Source organism: Herpailurus yagouaroundi, unplaced genomic scaffold (assembly GCF_014898765.1).
Source record: "Herpailurus yagouaroundi ecotype Mexico unplaced genomic scaffold, PumYag 142, whole genome shotgun sequence".
Taxonomy (NCBI): domain Eukaryota; kingdom Metazoa; phylum Chordata; class Mammalia; order Carnivora; family Felidae; genus Herpailurus; species Herpailurus yagouaroundi.
Window position 1 is genome coordinate 56,191,555 of NW_024412397.1, and position 18,931 is coordinate 56,210,485.

Genomic DNA, 18,931 nt, shown 5'->3' on the forward strand with positions numbered 1-18,931 from the left:
TAATTCTAAAATATGCATGTATATGCGTTTTAACTGAAGTATATTTGACACCCAATGTTACATTAGTTTCAGATGTATAACATGGTGCTTGGACAACTCTAGACATTACGCTATGCTGTGCTCACAAATGCAGCTACCATCTATCACCACACATCATCATTACAATCCACTGACTATATTCTTTATGTAGTATCTTTCATCCCTGTGACTTATTAATTCCACACCCGGAAGCCCCTATCTCCCACTCCCCTTCACCCATTTTTGCCCATGATCACCACCCCCCCCCCCCCCCCCGCACCCCACCTCCCCTCTGGCCACCATCAGTTCTCTGTATTTGTAGATCTGTTTCTGCTTTGTTTTTCAGATTCCACACAGAGGTGAAACCATACGATATTTGTCTTTTTCTGACTTACTTCACTTAGCATAATATACTCGAGGTCCATCCATGCTGTTGCAAATAGCAAATCTCATTCTTCTTTACGGCTGAGTAATATTTTTATTTTACACACACACACACACACACACACACACACACACACACACACACACCCCACCTCTTCTTTATTCATTCATTAGTCCATGGACACTTGGGCTGCTTCCATATCTTGGCTATTATAAATAATGCTGCAATAGGGGCACCCGGGTGGCGCAGTCGGTTAAGCGCCCGACTTCAGCTTAGGTCATGACCTCGTGGCTCATGAGTTCAAGCCCTGCATCAGGCTCTGTGATCATAGCTCAGAGCCTGAAGCCTGCTTCAGATTCTGTGTCTCCCTCTCCCTCTGCCCTTGTCCCCCTCACACTCTGTCTCTCTCTCAAAAATAATAAACATTAAAAAAAATTTAAAAGAAATAAATAAAAATAAATAAATAATGCTGTGATAAAACGCAGGGGTGAGTATATCTTTTTAAATTAGTGTTTTGGTTTTCTTTGGCTAACTGCCCCGAAGTAAAATTGCTGCGTTATATGTTAGTCCTATTTTTAGTTTTTTGAGGAACCTCCGTACTCTTTTCCACAGCGGCGGCACTGATTTATATTCCCACCAACAGTGCACCCAGGTGTCTTTTCTCTGCATCCTTGCCAACACTTGTTGTTTGTCTTTCTGACGTTATCCTTTTTAAAATTTTATTGTTGTTTTTTTTTTATTTTCGAGAGCGAGTGAGCTGGCAAGCAAGCATGAGGGCGTGAGCAGGGGAGAGGACCAGGGGAGGAGAGAGACTCCTAAGCAGGCTCCGTGCTCAGCACAGAGCCCAACACAGGGCTCGATCTCACAACCATGAGATCATGACCAGAGCTGCAATCAAGAGTCAGATGCTCAACCAACTGAGCCACCCAGGCGCCCCGGTATTAGCCTTTCTGACAGGGGTAAGGTGATACATATCTCCTTGTGGTTTTGATCTGTATTTCCTGGCTTTCATTTATATTTATGAAAAGGAGATGATGGTACAATAATTCCATTTGATTTAACAGTTCTTGGTGTTGATAGGATGTAAATTTTGTGGAAAGAGGGCACGTTGGTGCACGGGAAACAATAAGGAATACAGATAAAAATACCAGATTCAATTAAAAAAATTCCAATATTCCTGGTTTCCTCCTCTATCTGCAGGATTATCACTTAGTTTTTTTATGTTGCAGTCACAAGTATCGCCTAAGCTGCATGATGAAAATATCCTTTAAATCTCAGTTCTGATTGCCCTGTTTCTTCTCTCAGAAAGAAAGGTAGGAGGACAGGATAAATGGGAAGTTAAGGAAAAAGAAAAGAATTCCATTAGCAAGAGAGAAGAAAATGGATGTTTATACAGCTTTTCTTCTACCAATATTGTGACTTATCCCTGACATTTAATATATTTTCAAAGGGCTTTTTGTGATCACAAGTCACCCAAGAAAGAAATAGCATTTCATTAATTAGATGAATATAGAAGACTTTATGCACAACATATTAGGATGCATATTCAACACATCTGCTTTTAGTAACTCCATGAAAAAATTCCTAGGACACATTCATCATCATACATTTTTTTATTAGGACTCGGAATGAAAAGGAGTGTTTTCACAACTGGAGCTATCCCTGGTTTCAATCCCGATTTCTTCTTCTTGTTCCTTTTTTTTTTTTAAGTTTATTTATTTTGAGAGAGAGCAAGCAGTGAAGGGGCCCCGAGAGGGAAAGACAGAATCCTAAGCAGGCTCTAGGCTGTCAGCACAGAGCCGACGCGGGGCTCAAACTCAAACTGTGAGATGATGACCCGAGTCGAGATCAAGAGTTGGACACTTTAACCACCTAAGCCACCCAGGCACCCCAATCCCAATTTATTTCTACCAAATATTTTCAAAGGGCTTTTTGTGATTACCAATCACCCAAGAAAGAAATAGCATTTCATTAATTAGATGAATATAGAAGACTTTATGCACAACATATTAGGATACATATTCAACACATCTGCTTTTAGTAACTCCATGAAAAAACTCCATGAAAAACTTGATTACCAAGTTTCTTATTAGTAAATATATCAAATTTCTCCTAAAAATATGATAAACATGTTTAGCTGTATACATAATCATTAGTCTCTCTAATATCTACATTACAGTGACTTTTTTTGAGAGATCTACTATTAAGCCATTTCACTACTCATTACTTTTTATTAGAACATGGTGTGTTCTGATATCTCAGCACATTCAAAGGCACCGGAAATCCTTGATAAATTTCTACAAGTAAAATTCGGGGTCAAAGAACAAGCACATTTTAAATTTTAATAAATACTGACCAAGTACCCTCTTTAAAGGGTTGTACCAATTCACACTCTACTAGCTGTGCACGTAGCTGCTAGTGCAGTGCGTTAGTAAACTTGTACAATCTTCGTTAACCTGCGTAAGTGAAAAAGGATGTCTAATTTGCATTTAACTATTAGTAAGATGTAGCAACTTGTCTCATACTTTCTAGCTACCTGTATTTCAGTTTCGTGGGCTGTTCCTGCAATTGGTTTGTCTGTTAGGAAATATGCATTTCTTAACTTGCCTTTAGGGACCAAGAACAGAGGTTGTTGGGGCACCTGGGTGGCTCAGTCGGTTAAACGTTCGACTTCGGCTCAGGTCATGATCTCAATCTGTGGGTTCGAGCCCCGCATTGGGCTCTGTGCTGACAGCTCAGAGCCTGGAGCCTGTTTTGGATTCTGTGCCTCCCTTAATCTCTGCCCCTCCTCCGTGCGCGCGCACACACACTCTCTCTCTCTCTCTCAAAAATAAACATTAAAAAAAAAAAAGAAGAAGAAGAATAGAGGCTGTTACCAGATAGTAAACTTCAGTCTGACTTGTTACTCTATTTCTCAACTAGTCAGAGACTATTACCTTTAACTTGACTTTTATACTTTTGTGGCACTTAGGCTTAATTAACATTAAGCTTGGAACTTTTAAATGGTTAATTGTCAACTGCAGCATCACCTGATTAAATCACATTTCACACTGTGCACAAGCAGGGAAATAGGTCAAATGTCATAGTCATTTTATTCCTGAGCTGTGATGATTAAAAATGGGTATTTACGCCAGACCAACCTGTCAAAGATAAAATTTGAGATCTTAATCTTTTAAAAAAAATCAGTGTTCTCACTAGCTATGTGGGTATGGGCCACCAAGTCAGACAACCATGCTCTCTGAACATCTCATTTCGCATCTCCATGTAAAATAATCCAAAAGAACTTACTTCGAATCTGTTTTTTTATTTCCTTAGCAGGGTCCAGCCAATTCTGAAAAGGAAATGACAGTTTGAATTTGAACCAGAGAAAAATAAAAATAACTTCACAATGCTCAGGTAGAGACATGCACTAAGCCTATCTGAGAGGGAACGGTTGCTGGCAGGCCCTTGGACTTAACGACCTTCCCCCACCTCTGGTGCTCCTTCCCCAGGCCCTGCGAGGGCTCAGGCACCAGTGTGACGAGCCAATGTGTGTGTATGCACAATTCATGCATGACAAGATAATTTTCTTTTACAACACTACCTTCAAAGATTCGAGCCAGTGCAGAAACAGAGGAGAAATACAATAGTGGATTCTATGTTCAAAGAAGTTACTAGAATAAATTAAAGACACATGTAGGTTGACATACTGATGCCTTTGCCCACAGAGTGACTTCTGTGGTTACAGATTCTTAGCCACAGTGTTCTAACAAATGAACACTCACTTGAGATTTATTATTTTCCTCATCAGAAAACTCAGATGTTTAGTAACGAAGTTAGACATTGTTCAGTGAATTGGGTAGGTATTAAGTATGATTCAATGCACAACGTCAAAACAAAGTAACATCTATGAGCAAAATTTCTGTGACTTAGTTTCAAGCACGAATATGACAGAAACAATTTCTTCTTCTTTATTTTTCAGGTAGTTGTGGGAATCAGTGAGACAAAGCCCTGAATAGACTGTATTACTCAGGTGTAAGAGTCTATAGAAGTATTATGTTAAATACCTGCTGAATACATTAGACAGGGGTCTGGTCAGCAAACGACCCATGTCATAGTTTGATTTTGTAAGGCTATGAAAGCATACAAAGATGAATTAAGTACGGGACATCAGTCAGGGAATACGTTTTCTATGTTAGTTAGTATCAATGTATTTGATTTTCATGGGCTCAAATCCACTGAAAAACATCATCCAAGAAAAGAGCCATATAAGATGCTTTCCTGGAACCATAAATAACGCATGTGTGAAATACCGACTTACTGTTTCTGGAATACTCAAGATTAAAGGAAGTTATCAATAATATCTTTAATAAAGAAATGAGGTGATTAACAGCATTTTGGGACTCAAAGGTGTAAATGTGGGAGGATGAGGGAGATGGAGAAAATGATCCACCAGTTCAGTTCTCATTCCCTTTCTTGCAGCAATACTCAAGACGTACGTTTTGTATTGCTTTTAATGACTCACCTTCTGGTTTTCGGCATCTCGATACGTAAGCCCAAAATAGTCCTTTTCTAGCAAGTTCAGATGTTCACATACTTTATCAAAGAGCACTTGGCCTCTGGAGCGTTTCTTTGGAAAATAAAACAAAAACAAGTCAACACACAAAGTTCTCTCAATTGCCACGGATAAGAATCAATAAAATTTGAAATATTGCTTGCTGTAACTGTTCAGTACGTGACACTCAAGTCTGACCACTTCACCATCTCCTAACTAGTGAAAAGGTTCAATAACGTGGGCCCGCGCCTACAAAACTCTGCCCTGACAACCAACTAATGAAACCAAAAACTCACTGGTACCACTGAGTGAGTTCAGGCAACCTGCTGATGATTTCGAAATAGAAGTAGCTGAGGAAATGATGTGGGGCTTAGAAGCCTCAACTATCTTGTGAAATAGAAAAATCTTGAGAGTGAAAGAGTACAAAGGAGCAACAAAAGCCGTGTTTCAGAACACGACTCAGTCCCCACACGACCACATTTGAAGAATCGAACCCATCCCTTATCTTAGGCAGACTTCCCCTTAAGACTTCCTATTCCAATGCTTACTTAGAAATTCCAGCTACCGATTGCTTTCTAAAGCCCATTAACTTCATTGGTTTATTTTTTACAGGTTTTTTTTTTTTTTTTTTTGGCCACAAATTTCAGTTTTGTATTACAGTGTTCAATTTTCTCTGAATTTCTTTCTGAGAAATCCTTCCTATTAAACATTAAATGTTCATGAAGTTTAAACATTTTAGTTATCGTTTATACATATAAGGTATAAATGATGTACATAGATCATTTATACATATAAGATGTAAATGTATATATTTATACATATAAGGTATCATTATACATATAAGGTACATATACATATCATTTATACATACATACACATAACTAAACATTTTAGTTATCATTTATACATATATACATGTATATATGTTATACATCTATATATTTATACATATATAGATAAGTATATGTTATACATCTATATAGTTATCATTTATACATATACATATCATTTATACATATAATCATGTACATTACCATATACATGATAAATGTGTATCATTTATACATATATATTAGTTATCATTTATACACTTATACATATATATTTTAACCATAACACAGTCATTTGGAGAAGAGAAAGGTAGTCATCTGAGGGGAAAAAAAACCAAAACTATCTATTAGCTTAATTTACTGTGATACCCAGTATCATATTTTCATGGGATCTTTCAAAGGTCTCTCAACCTGGTCTTGGAGACAGAGATGGATTAACTGGCAACAATTAAAATACGTTTTGTTTGGACAGTGCCAACATTTCACCCCAATACATTAAGCACATTTACCTCTAAGATTTAATACAGTAACAATGAGAGGTAGGAAAATTGATAAACACTGTGTATGCCAAAATAGTAAAAATTCAGAAACCTGTAAGTGCTGTTTATTACTAAGGAACTATAATTATGTTGGAAGTAAACTGCTCAGCCCCCTGAAGCAGGACTATTTAGGAAAAAAAAGATAAATCTATGATACAAAAGTAAAGCCTAAATTGTATCTCGCTAAATACTCAATGATGTATTTGAAAAAAAGTTTAATAATGCATGAAAATAGCAAAACTACATTGTTGCATGGATATGAATAAATGGTATGACAATGAAATGCTGTTCACTGGTTTGAATCTTTTATTTAATAAACAGCATATCATCTCTGAACGTCAAACAAATTATAAAGTTTTCATAAAAATTTGTTTCTTTCAATGCCTCTACTGGTATTATCTTCAGTTTACAGACAAGAACCCAAGTTCAGGAAAGGCAGATGAGAGAGGCAGCATTATGCAATGGCCGAGTGGTGGCTTTAGCAGATCAACCTGGGTTTGACTCCTCATCAGGCCCTTTGCAGCTATGTGAGCCTCTCTGTTTTTCCCTCTGTCAAATGTGTGTGGTACCACCCTCTTCTTTGGGATGGCTGACATTCAAATAACACAAGGAATTCAAACTTGGGCCAGTGATGGCACATATCAAGCATTCCATAAACATTAGCTCTTCCAGCCCAAGTGACTGACACGGGGCAGGGTACATAACGTGGAACTTACTGTGTATGCATTTTTGCTGACGGAGCACATAGACAACTCCTTGTGGTGCCAACAGGCAGTTCAGTATTAACGTGTCCTGCGCTTTCTTTAGATAGTTAACTGCCTGCTTACTACCCAGACCACAATAGTTACACACACGTGCTCTCCCCCCACCACCCGATACACCAGAGTCTGGCCCAAGTACTTTCTCAATAAGTAGAAATAAAACAAAGCAAAAACAAATAAAGAAAGTCGTCTCTACAGAGCCTCCTATATTCTCTGACCCAGCAGCCCTTCAATGGTGGAATCATTTCTGGATATGCCGCAGGCTGCCTTGGGCATTGTCTTAGCTAGCGGTCTTCTAGCTCTGTGGTCTTCCTTTTGTCTAGCAGGTGGCGGGGATTAGCCGAAGGACAGACCACTGTACTAACTAGATCTTACTTCTCTGGCTCCTCACAATTTGATTTCTATTAATGATTCATAGCTCTCTCTTGAATCGACCGGATTTTTTTCTCACTGAATATTTTGAGCCTAGTTTGAACATTACAAACAGTTCTTAAGACAATTACGTAGTGGCCCATTCTTTACGCTGGCGTTTGTTTGTCTGTCCCCCCTAAGAAGCAAGATTAGTTGTCTGGGGTCTACTGGAGATGGCTATCGTAAACCCTAAAATTCCTACCTCCTAAGTATCACCACAACCCACCAGCTAGCTAGGTGACGCTGGAAAAGCATTTTAAGTTACTTGGGTCCTCATTTCCTCATCCCTGAGTGAGGATACAAGAGTCTGTGAAGCAAGGGTGCCATGGGCTCGAGGCTATGACTGTGTCCCCTGTGTCGTGGCAAACATTACTAAGGGGTACGAGGCTCTTTGCCACGGAGCCCAGATGTGGCTTCAGCACCCTCCTGCATGTGGGAGGAGAAAGACTGCCAGTGGACGGAGTTGGATTATTTTCCAGCCCTCGATAGGATTACGCCCAACTCTCCCAAATTCTTGACTCTTCTAATTCAGATTATTATTATTTTTGTACACTGTTCAACTTTGCAAGGCAGTTATTTCTACTTAATGATACTTGTGTGTATCTTTAGGTAACAACACCTACAATACAACTAAAGCTCAACAATCAGACTGAAACTTTTAAATAATTTACATTAAATATTTAGTTACTGAAGACATGATATTCATTAAGTGATCAAATCTAATCTAGGTACTTTGCTGTCATTAGGTGTGTTTATATATAGCCATAATGAGTCAGAATTGAGTAGGTTAAATAAATGTTGACAGAGGTTTTTCTAAATTAATGGATAATTTACCTAACCAGAGAAGATAATAGTTTTTAGTCTTGTTTGCTGTTTCCTATGAGTTAAGTCACGTCTCTGACTCAAGGGCATTCATAGCTCAGACCGTTCAGTATTAACCCCTGAACATCCAGAAAAGTCGATTTTGCTCTCCTAGAGTAACAAACCAATGTTGGATTGCCTTCTTCCTGTCCTCTTTTCACCACTAAAAAGTGAGGTTTCTGTTTCTGATAAAGTAAATGGGGATATTACACCCCAGGAGTCAAAGACTTTAAATATCTAAAGAATGGTAAATTCCCCAAGCAATATGAACAGTTTTCCTTCTTAACTATTTTCATTTAAAATTTTTCTAAATTGACTCATGAAAGTGTTGAACATTAGGAGAAACGTGTCAAAAGAGAAAAACTTTAAGAGAATGAAGACAAGCCAAAGACTGGGAGAACATATTTGCAAAGTCATATCTGATAAAGGACTGGTATCCAAAAGACACAAAGAACTCTTAAAATTCAACAATAAGAAAACAACTAAATTAAAAGCCGGGCAAAACATCTGAACAGATGCTTCACCAAAGGTATCCAGATGTCAAGAAAAGCATGTGGAGAGATGTTCATCATCATATGCCATTAGAGAATTGCAGATTAAAACAAGATACCACTACACGCCTATGAGAATGGCTAAAATTCAAAACACAGACAACGCTAAATGTTTTCAAGGGTGTGGAGCAATGGCAATTCTTATTCCTTGCTGGTGGGAATGCAAAATGGCACAGCCACTTTGGAAGACAGTCTAGCAGTTTCTACAAAACTAAACAGACTCTTAATATATGATCCAGCTATCATACTCATGTATTTATGTATATACAGAAGCCTGCACATCGATTCTTATAGAAGCTTTATTTAAAACTGTCAAAACTTGGAAGCAACCAAGATGTCCTTCAGCGGGCAAGTGGATAAATTCTGTTACAAATCCTGTTACAATCCAGACATCGGAATATTATTCAGCACTAAAAAGAAACGAGCAATCAAGCCATGAAAAGACATGGAGGAACCGCGAATGCCTACTACTAAGTGAAAGACACCAGTCTGAAATGGTTGTATGTATGATTCCAGCTATATGACATCTTGGAAAACGCAAAACTATGGAGACCATAAAAAGATCAGCAGTTGCCAGGGGTTAGGGAGGAGGGAGGCGTGAACGGGTGGAACACAGAGGATCGTCAGGGCAGTAAAACAACACTGGATGATACTATGTTGGTGGCTACATGTCATTACACATTTGTCCAAACCCAGAGGCTATACCACACAGAGTGAACCTTAATGTAAACTATGGACTTTAGTTATAATTGTGTATCAACGTTGGTTCATCAATTACAATAGATGTAGCACACTAATATAAAATGTTAAAACCAGGGAAAGAGGGTAGCAGGGAGAAGAGAGTTTGAGGGGGTTATATGAAAAGTCTCTGTACTGTCTGCTTCATTTTTCTGTAAACATAAAACTGCTCAAAAAAGTTCTATTCATTGAAAGGAGAAGAACAGGGACAAAAATACTTAATGCCTTATTTTAAATGGTTAATAATTCATTAAACACTAAAAAAGGTTAACAAAGTTGAGCTCCAAATGATTTTATTTTTATCACGAGTAAATGAAAACTTAATTTTTTTACTTTTATTTTTAAACTTACATCCAAGTTAGTTAGCATAGAGTGCAACAATGATTTCAGGAGCTGATTCCTTAATGCCCCCTAACCCATTTAGACCACCCCCCTCCGACAACCTCTCCAGTAACCCTGTTTGTTCTCTGTATTTAAGAGTCTCTTATGTTTTGTCCCTCTCCCTGTTTTTATATTATGTTTGCTTCCCTTCCCTTATGTTCATCTGTTCTGTGTCTGTAAGTCCTCGTGTGAGTGAAGTCATATGATATTTGTCTTTCTCTAATTTCACTGAGCATAATACCCTCCAGTTCCATCCATGTAGTTGCAAATGGCAAGATTTCATTCTTTTGGGTTGCCGAGTAACATCCCGTTGTGTATGTGTGTGTATATGCATATATACACCACATCTTCTTTATCCATTCATCTGTGGATGGACATTTGGGCTCTCTCCACATTTTGGCTTTTGTCGATAGCATTGCTGTTGGGGTGCATGTGTCCCTTTGAAATGGCACGCCTGTCTCCCCTGCATAAATACCTAGTAGTGCAACTGCTGGGTCGTAGTGTAGTTCTGTTTTTAAGTTTTTGATGAAACTCCATACTGGAAAACTTGGAATTTTTATTAAGACTAAACATTTTAGAGAAATCAAAAACTTTAATCACAACACATGCCAATGGTAAAATTAAATCATCCTAGGAAAAGCTGCCATGCGCCTTGTATTCTGTGCGCACACACAGGAACCCCGAGTCTAAATAAAATGCCTGCAAGAAAACCCACCGTGATCTGGTAACAAACACAGGCTGGGCGATGGAGTGAAGTGATTGCTCAGGAGCTACCCTGCACAACTAGGAAATCCAAACTGCAAACAACAAAACGGCAGATTAGCTGAGGTTCAGAGGCTTTGCTTTCTTTGAGCGCTAAATTCGAGAGGACACAGCTGCCATCACTACTCAAACACAAGCACAGAAAATAAGATTTTCGGCAGCATCAATGAAACTTCCCCCAAGTCAAAGGCCATTCAATATCTTTAACGACAGTGCCTGTAAAACATTAGTTTTCAATTGTACTGCTCATCAACCAGCATCCTCTGGCAAGTCCGTGATAAAATTTATTATTTTTATTTGTCCATTAGAAGAGCAATTTAAGTATTTTTGAGACAGAAAGCGTGTGCGCACACGTGCGTGGGGAGGGGGAGAGGGAGAAGCAGACAGAAGGGGGGACAGAGGATCCAAAGTGGGCTCTGTGCTGATAGAGAGCCCTATGCAGGGCTGGAACTCATGAAGCGTGAGATCAGGACCTGAGCCGAAGTCGGCCGCTTAACCGACTGAGCCACCCAGGTGCCCCTAGAAGAGTATTTTTTAAAAATCACTTGCAAATGTTTTAGTGTGGGGAATTTCAAACACATACAAAAGTAGAGCGGACATATAATGAAGCCCTGTAAACTTGTCACCCAACCTCAACAAATGCCTTCTGAGGACCACGAGCTTGGGTCACCTTGAGTTCCACTCGCTTCATCCTTCCCCTGGTTATTCTGAAGCATGTCAGCAAATAATTTTATCTCTATGTCTTAGTATGTAACCCTATTCTTTTATTTATTTTTAAAAATTTATTTACTTTGAGAGAGAGAGAGAGAGAGAGAGAGAGAGAGCGCGCAAGCAGGGGAGGGGTAGAGTGACAGAGGGAGAGAAAGAATCCCAAGCAGGTTCCACACTGTCAGTCCAGAGCCTGACATCGGGCTTGAATTCACAAACCATGAGATCATGACCTGAACCGAAACCAAGAGTCAGATGCCCAACTGAGCCACCCAGGCACCTCTATTCTTTTTAAAAAAGTAATCTCAATACCTTTGTCACATTTAAACAAAATTAGCAGTCATGGGTATCATCAAATATGTAGTCAGTATAGACCTTTCTTTCTCAGTTTACAGTGGGTTATGCTCCACAAACTGATAATAAGTTGAAAATACCCTAAGTTAAAAAATGCATTTAATGTACCTAACCTACCAAACATCATAGCTCAGCCTAGTCTCACTCAAACGTGCTCAGAATGCTTACAATGGTCTATCGTTGGGCAAAGTCATCTGACACAAAGTCCATTCTGTAATCAAGCATCGAGTATCTCAGGTGGTTTAGGAAACAACAGAAGGGCTGCAAGGGCAGAGAATGGGTGTAAAGCATATGGGTTATTTACCCCCGTTGGTGGCCCAGCTGCCTGGGAGCGGCTACTATAGCCTGTTATCCACCACATATCACTAGCCTAGAAGTAGATCCACATTCAAAATTTGAAATACTGTTTCTACTGAACGAGCGTCACTTTCACACCATCATAAAGTCAAAAAACAGCCAGTTACATTAACCACCGTAAGTCAGAGACTGCCTGTGTTTTAATTTCCCCTATTGTTTCAAACATTTTTATTTCTTTTTCAGTTTGAGAAGTCTATACACTGCATTGGCTGACATATCTCTTTAGCCTCAATCTGCAAGTTCTCCATTTATCTTGGCTTCACCCTTGGAATTAATGTAAGAGACCAGGTCGTAGAGTTCCCTCAGTCTAGACCTTACTGTTTGCATCTCCATGGTATAACTTCACGTGTTCCTCTGTCTCCTGTATTTCCTGTAACTTGGCAGTTAAATCTAGAAGCTTGATCTGATTCTGGTTTGACTATTTTCCATCAAGTGATGCTATGCAATTTCATCAGGAGGCAAAAAGTGACACTTGCCTTTTTTGTGGTATTAGCAGTCCCTGATGATCATTGCCCTAGATCCATTAATTTGAAGTTGCAAGATGAGCATATATGAATCCTAATGATTCCTCCTGTATTTATTAGTCGGAGTATGTCTATGAGGAGCTACTTCTCTGTCAGTATTATTTGCTGCATAAACACAGTTTCATGATGAAAGGTAGGTTAGGATCAATGCTCACTCCTTTGCTCCTTTATCCAGTTTCAAGATAATGAGCTCCTTGCTGCATCATCCCAAACCATCAATTAAATGACCACTATGAACTCATGGATTGAATCGGGTTTGATGTGTTTCAATCGTATCAGGCACTATCCATACTGACGTTCTAAAGGTCCCTCACTTACTCTGCCCACTGCATGTCAAGTCTCTCTCATTGTCATGACGCCTCTCTACTGTACTTTGTTAAAGCATTTCCTGTCCCCCCAGCCACTCTCTCTCTCTCCTCTGGATATTATGGCACTATATAGCACCAAGAAGGCACCTGCCATATTCTGCCTTATATCACAGCTGCCTATCTGTGTACGCAACTTATATCCCTACTGACCACAGAGATGAGCCTACCGGCAAGCAGCATCCTACATTCATCTTTTATGGAGTCTCGTTTCGGTCAAACACCGTTAAGAGATCAAAAAGGTGACGCGATAAAACTTCATGTAAAATTTTACTCATTAGCATATCATAACCAATGTTGTAAAAGCACTATTTTAAAGCCATGGTTTGCATGGATCCTGGGCATATTTTAAAAATGCCAATGCCCAGAAACCCATCTCATCGAACCAGAATTTCTGAAGCTGGCCCCAAGGTGTTTACACGTTTTTCAAGATTCCTAGGTGATTCATGTAGGCACGGTTGAAAGGGACACTTTAAATTATGTTTATGACTTAAAATCTTAAATATGAGGACTCTAAAGCCATTTTTTAAAGAAAATGTGTAACTTTTCAGAATGAGTTTAGACCTAGTTTCCTTTAAGACTCTTGTACCCACGCTCATAGCTACATTATGATAAAATTTATGTACATGCACACACATGATTAAAATGTAATCCAACGAGCTTTTAAAATATTTAATGTTTATTCATTTTTGAGAGGGACAGAGCATGAGCAGGGGAGGGGCAGAGAGAGAGGGAGACACAGAATCTGAACAGGATCCAGCCTCTGAGCTGTCAGCACAGAGCCCGATACGGGACTCAAGACCCCAAAACCATGAAATCATGACCTGAGCCAAAGTCGGATGCTTAAACGACTGAGCCACCCAGGGGCCTCTAATCCAACAAGTTTTCTTAAGAAATATAAGTTCTCAAGAAACGACAAACAAGCCCAGTGCCGGAATAAAATGGTACAAATAAGAAATGATAAACCATGATAAAAAAAAAAAAAAAACTTGCTAAATTTTAAGCCATGGATATGCAAAACAAATGTTTGTGAGTTTGAGATTTTTCTTTTCCAAGGGATGACGTTTTGCCTTTGCAGAGCTAAATATGGACTTGTCCTCTACAACCTGCTACATTACTAAAGAATAAGCCCGGGTAGGTGAACAAATGTCCTGGCTTCCCCTTTTTTAATAGCACAGAAGCATTAACGGCTTCCTTAGCAGGTTAAGGTGGTGACTGAGAGGAGCAAACACAGAGAAGGGCCCAGCGAGGGGCTGGTTCTACATGGCCTTCAGCTGACCTGGAAACAACTACCCCTGCATGGGGTCCCCCAAAGGTGCAGTGCCCTGATGCTCACGTCTCCGGAAATCAGTTCTTAACCTGTGCTTAAGACCACGTGTGCCCAAGCAGGGAGCACAGACTGTCCTAGGTCTTGACCCAAGACTTAACCGTAGATTGTGTTTTTTTCTCCTTCAGGCTCACAGAGCTAGAACTTGGCCAGAGCGAAGCTCTCCTCCAAAGAAGAGGGGAAATTAGAGAAATCGGCAAAAGCCAAGTATCATCTCCTAGCTCTGGAAGCTGGTTATGGTTCCTATCTACCTGAAGCTTCACAATCACGAGGAAAATGAGGCAAAGCAAGCTGCTTTGCCTGAGAACAGGAGCTAACCATCAGTTCTCGCTCTTTCAGGAAGGGCACGGGGACCAAACCGGCACCGGGTATGTGTGTGTGTTAACTCTCGCTATTCACGTATGCATTTCTTTCAACTATCATACTGAAAAATGGGGGGGTGGAAACCCTCTTGTGACACTGGCTTCGATTTAAAACCACTTGTGTTAATACAAGGGAAAATGTATGACATTTTACGAAAAGTGACACTTTTGTACCTTATTTTAGCTATTTTGAAATCTGAGGGTGTGTCAATATAGGTAGTTTATTCTGTCACGTATCTTCCTTGAATAGACCACGGATTTTCTTCCGGAGATTAAATTCTTCTATGTACTGCTGTTTGTTGTGAACTTGTATTTCTGTTCCCCAAAGACAGCAAACTGTCTATTTAAAAAAAAAAAAAAATTTTTTTTTAGTGGCAGCTGGGTGGCTCAGTCGGTTAAGTGTCCGACTTTGGCTCAGGTCATGATCTTGCGGTCCATGAGTTCGAGCCCCACATCGGGCCGTGTGCTGACAGCTCAGAGCCTGGAGCCTGTTTCGGATCCTGTGTCTCCCTCTCTCTCTGACCCTCTCCTGTTCATGCTCTGTCTCTGCCTCAAAAATAAATAAACGTTAAAAAAAAATATCCAGCCTACTTTTTAAAACTTTTGGGGCGCGGGCGCCCCCCCACGGGGGGGGGGGGGGGGGGGGGGGGGGCAAGGGACAGAGGACCCAAAGTGGGCTCTGTGCTCAACAGAGCCTGAGGTGGGACTTGAACTCACAAATCGTGAGATCGTGACCTGAGCCAAAGTCAGACGCTTAGCCAACTGAGCCATCCAGGTGCCCGATCTGTCCATCTTTTTAATGCTCCTGATACGGTGTTCCCTGATACAGCAGGCGTTCAACATATGTGCCTAATAAATACTAATGGCATGAATCTGAATCATTTTCCCTCACATTACCTTCAAGCAAAATGCCATCATTTTTCTTCATGCTTCCTGCCCTGATAGCATTTTTCTGCACTGAATGCTTTTTCTATCTTCCTTGTTTCCAAAGGTCAATCAGAATTCTATTTCTAAACGATTGCATCACAGCGTACCTGGAGTTTAGGAACATCTGAAACGCTTGGCAAACTAGGCCAGATCTTGAGCCCAAATCAGACACCCTGACTCTATGTCAGTCAGCTTTTCCCAGGTTTACCATTTTCTCTTTTGGACTCATGGTAGAAAAACATTCTACTGTCTGCCCTAAGATTTAAGTGGATTTTTTTTTTTTTTAATCCACATCTGGAAAATACCAAGGGGCCTTGGTCAACCCAGGAACAAAAGCTTATGGTGTCTGATCGGAGACAACAGTCCACAAAACCCTTTTGAGAGATCTGAGGTCTAGAAAGGTCTAAGAAGCAAGAAATGACTCCAGCTGCCTTATGTGGACCTACCTCCGTTTTGGGTTTCCTGGCTTACATGTAGTTCAGCACCCAGTTCAGTAATTAGTACAGCATCATCCACATCGCCACTGCTAGAATCCATTCCTGCAGGGACGGGATTTAATGGGACCTTCCAGCCTTTGTGCTGATCCCACATATAATCCAGACAGTATATTTAGACAGGGCTGACAAGAGAGGCAGACATGAAATTTCCTCTGTCTACATGTCCCATATACTTGCAGCCCTTTCTTTAAATCCATGAGCCATCAGCTTTTCAGAAAGTCTTGGTGGTTTCCTCTTTCAAATCAATGTTTCTCAACGACTCTACCACGATCAGCCCATTAGTAATTATTCTGCCACACTTCTTGCTCAGTTAAGTCAGCAGTGATGATCTGGAGTGTTCTGTTAAAATATGAATATGAAACTCTTTTCTGGTCTTGGTAAGTTTTTTTTTTTTTTAATTTTTAAATGTTTATTTTAAAACATTTGAAAGAGACAGAGACAGAGACAGAGACAGAGCGCGAGCAGGGGAGGGGCAGTGAGAGGGAGACACAGAATCCAAAGCAGGCTCCAGGTTCTGAGCTGTCCGCACGGGGCTCGAACCTATGGAACACGAGATCATGACCCGAGCCAAAGTCAGATGCTTAACCAACTGAGCCACCCAGGCGACCCTGGTCTTGGTAAGTTTTTAAACAAAATAGTGATTCCAGTCCATGTCTCAGTTACCCAGAGATCATGATTCATCTAGCATTACTGAAACATCTTTAAAATGGGCATCATTACCTACTCAAGTTTGTTTTCTCAACATTCCATGCTCTATATGAGGAATAGAAGACGGCCCTGAGGATGGACCCTAGTTCTATAACTAGCTGGCTCTGTGAGGTTGGACTAGTTATTCAACCTTTCTGAGCTTCACTGCCTTCATTATCAAATGGAAATAATACCAACACTTGAGATAAAACAGGAAGGCACACTGCCTAGCTCATGGAAAGAAACAGGCAATCAATGCTGCTGACTCCAAGTAGGCCCTTTCAATAGGGAGCCCAATAAATTTGGGGTTTCTAATGCTGAAATTCGGTGCAGAGAACAGCATACTGTGGGAAGCCTATTCCTTCTGCAGTGAAATCATCCCATTTCTTTCTTTTTGAAAATTATTTATTTTTTAAATTTATATCCAAGGTAGTTAGCATAGAGTGCAGCAATGGAATCATCCCATTTCTCTTGTGAAAAACAAATATCACCGTGTAGGTAAAGCTGGGAAATTGCTGAAAAATAGTATTATATCCATAAGCCGAGGGTACATTAAATTATCATTTACACACACACACACACACACACACACACACGCACGCACGCACACACACACACACACACACACTGGTTAATATACATTGGGTGCACTGGCTTGTTTTGGTACATTCTAGGCCAAAACAGAAGATGGTTACAGAATCATCCATATGGCATATAGTCCTGGCAAAACAAGAATGAATTGTTCGAACGCAATAGAGTTGTCCTATGTTTTGACTCAGACTCAGTGCACAGTTACTTTTAGCACATTGGCGACAAGAGTCCCTTCCTGAACGGGAAGCCTCTCCACTTTTTTAAAAAGAGGCCTTTTTCACTCAGCCACAATCTGTTTCTGCCTTCATTTGTTGAAGCAATTTCAGTCTCTATTTGAAATCAGACTTTTGTGCTCAGAGACATGCACTGTGGTAGATAATAGCTTTCCAGTGAAGCATGCTTCTTCTTGGACAGCAAAAACATTGGGCTCGGTTTTTTTTACAAAGAGTTTCACATCACACATATGAGATGTTGGCAGTGAACTATCAGACAACATTTCCTGTTGTTAATCTGCTAAGGATTCAGGTCACTAAGCCAAAGTGTGCAAAATGAATGCAGAAAAGGAGGCCTAGGGAAGCAGAATGTTTGCAAGAGAAACAAACTTGAATAATGTAAAATAACCACAGGGTCTAATTCTGAATGACGTGGAACTTTGAGAATTCTTTCCTGTCAGAAGAAGTACTTAATCTCTTTCTTAAGACAATTCTCAAACACACACACGCACGCACGCACACACACACAAACTCAAATCGTGATGTATAATTCATTTCGTCAAATAAAGAGCTGTGGGCAATGTAAATGTTGACAATGAAAACATGAGTTCTGTTAATATAAATTTCATGAGTATCAATTTGCAGCATGGTCACTTTTCAAGTCTATAAGGCATCGACGATCAAAAAGTAAGAATAATATGGTCATTGCTTTAAACAAATAGGTAACAAGTGAACCTGTGTTCTTTCCATCAACTATGTTAGCCTATTCATAGGGCAAGGCTGAGAGCAGGAAGATGAAGGATATCAGGGCTATGGTATCAACAACTCACATAATTTTAAGATGTAATTGTATCATTTTACCATTTTAAATTTAAGTGATATTACAGTGTACAAAAGACCTAGAATGAAACACAAACCTCTGGAAAAAGTAGGATAGATGATCTCACTCTATGTGCTACTTCTATCAGCCTTCATGTGAGCATATTATAATTTAGATTAGTATTTAAAATCCAGTAGAGAGAGAGAGAGAAAACGCCTTTTCGATCATTAAATATCTTGATTTGATATATACTTCAACTTTTTCTGATGTGTTTAATGCCTCATATGGGCCACTCTGGGGTACAGTTGGCTGTACGTGTCAAAGGTCAGTATTGTTTTCTGACACCACTGTATCGGGGGCATCCCGCCTTAATGCTGCCTGAGCTCACGATCCTGGAAAGCCAGCACTAATCCTCTTTGCTTGTCAGTC

The 18,931-nt window shown here is 39.9% G+C and overlaps 1 protein-coding gene across 35 annotated transcripts in view; it reads right to left on the minus strand.

Moving 5' to 3' along the window:
- EPB41L3 (erythrocyte membrane protein band 4.1 like 3) overlaps positions 1-18,931 on the minus strand; it is a 237,586-nt gene that overhangs the window by 46,928 nt on the left and 171,727 nt on the right. For all 35 annotated transcript variants that reach the window (XM_040479329.1, XM_040479319.1, XM_040479321.1 and 32 more), the window contains 2 exons: positions 4,908-5,012; positions 3,692-3,734 (listed from right to left, as the gene is read on the minus strand). In XM_040479329.1, coding sequence (XP_040335263.1) covers positions 3,692-3,734; positions 4,908-5,012 — 148 coding nt within the window. The remainder of the gene's footprint in view (positions 1-3,691; positions 3,735-4,907; positions 5,013-18,931) is intronic.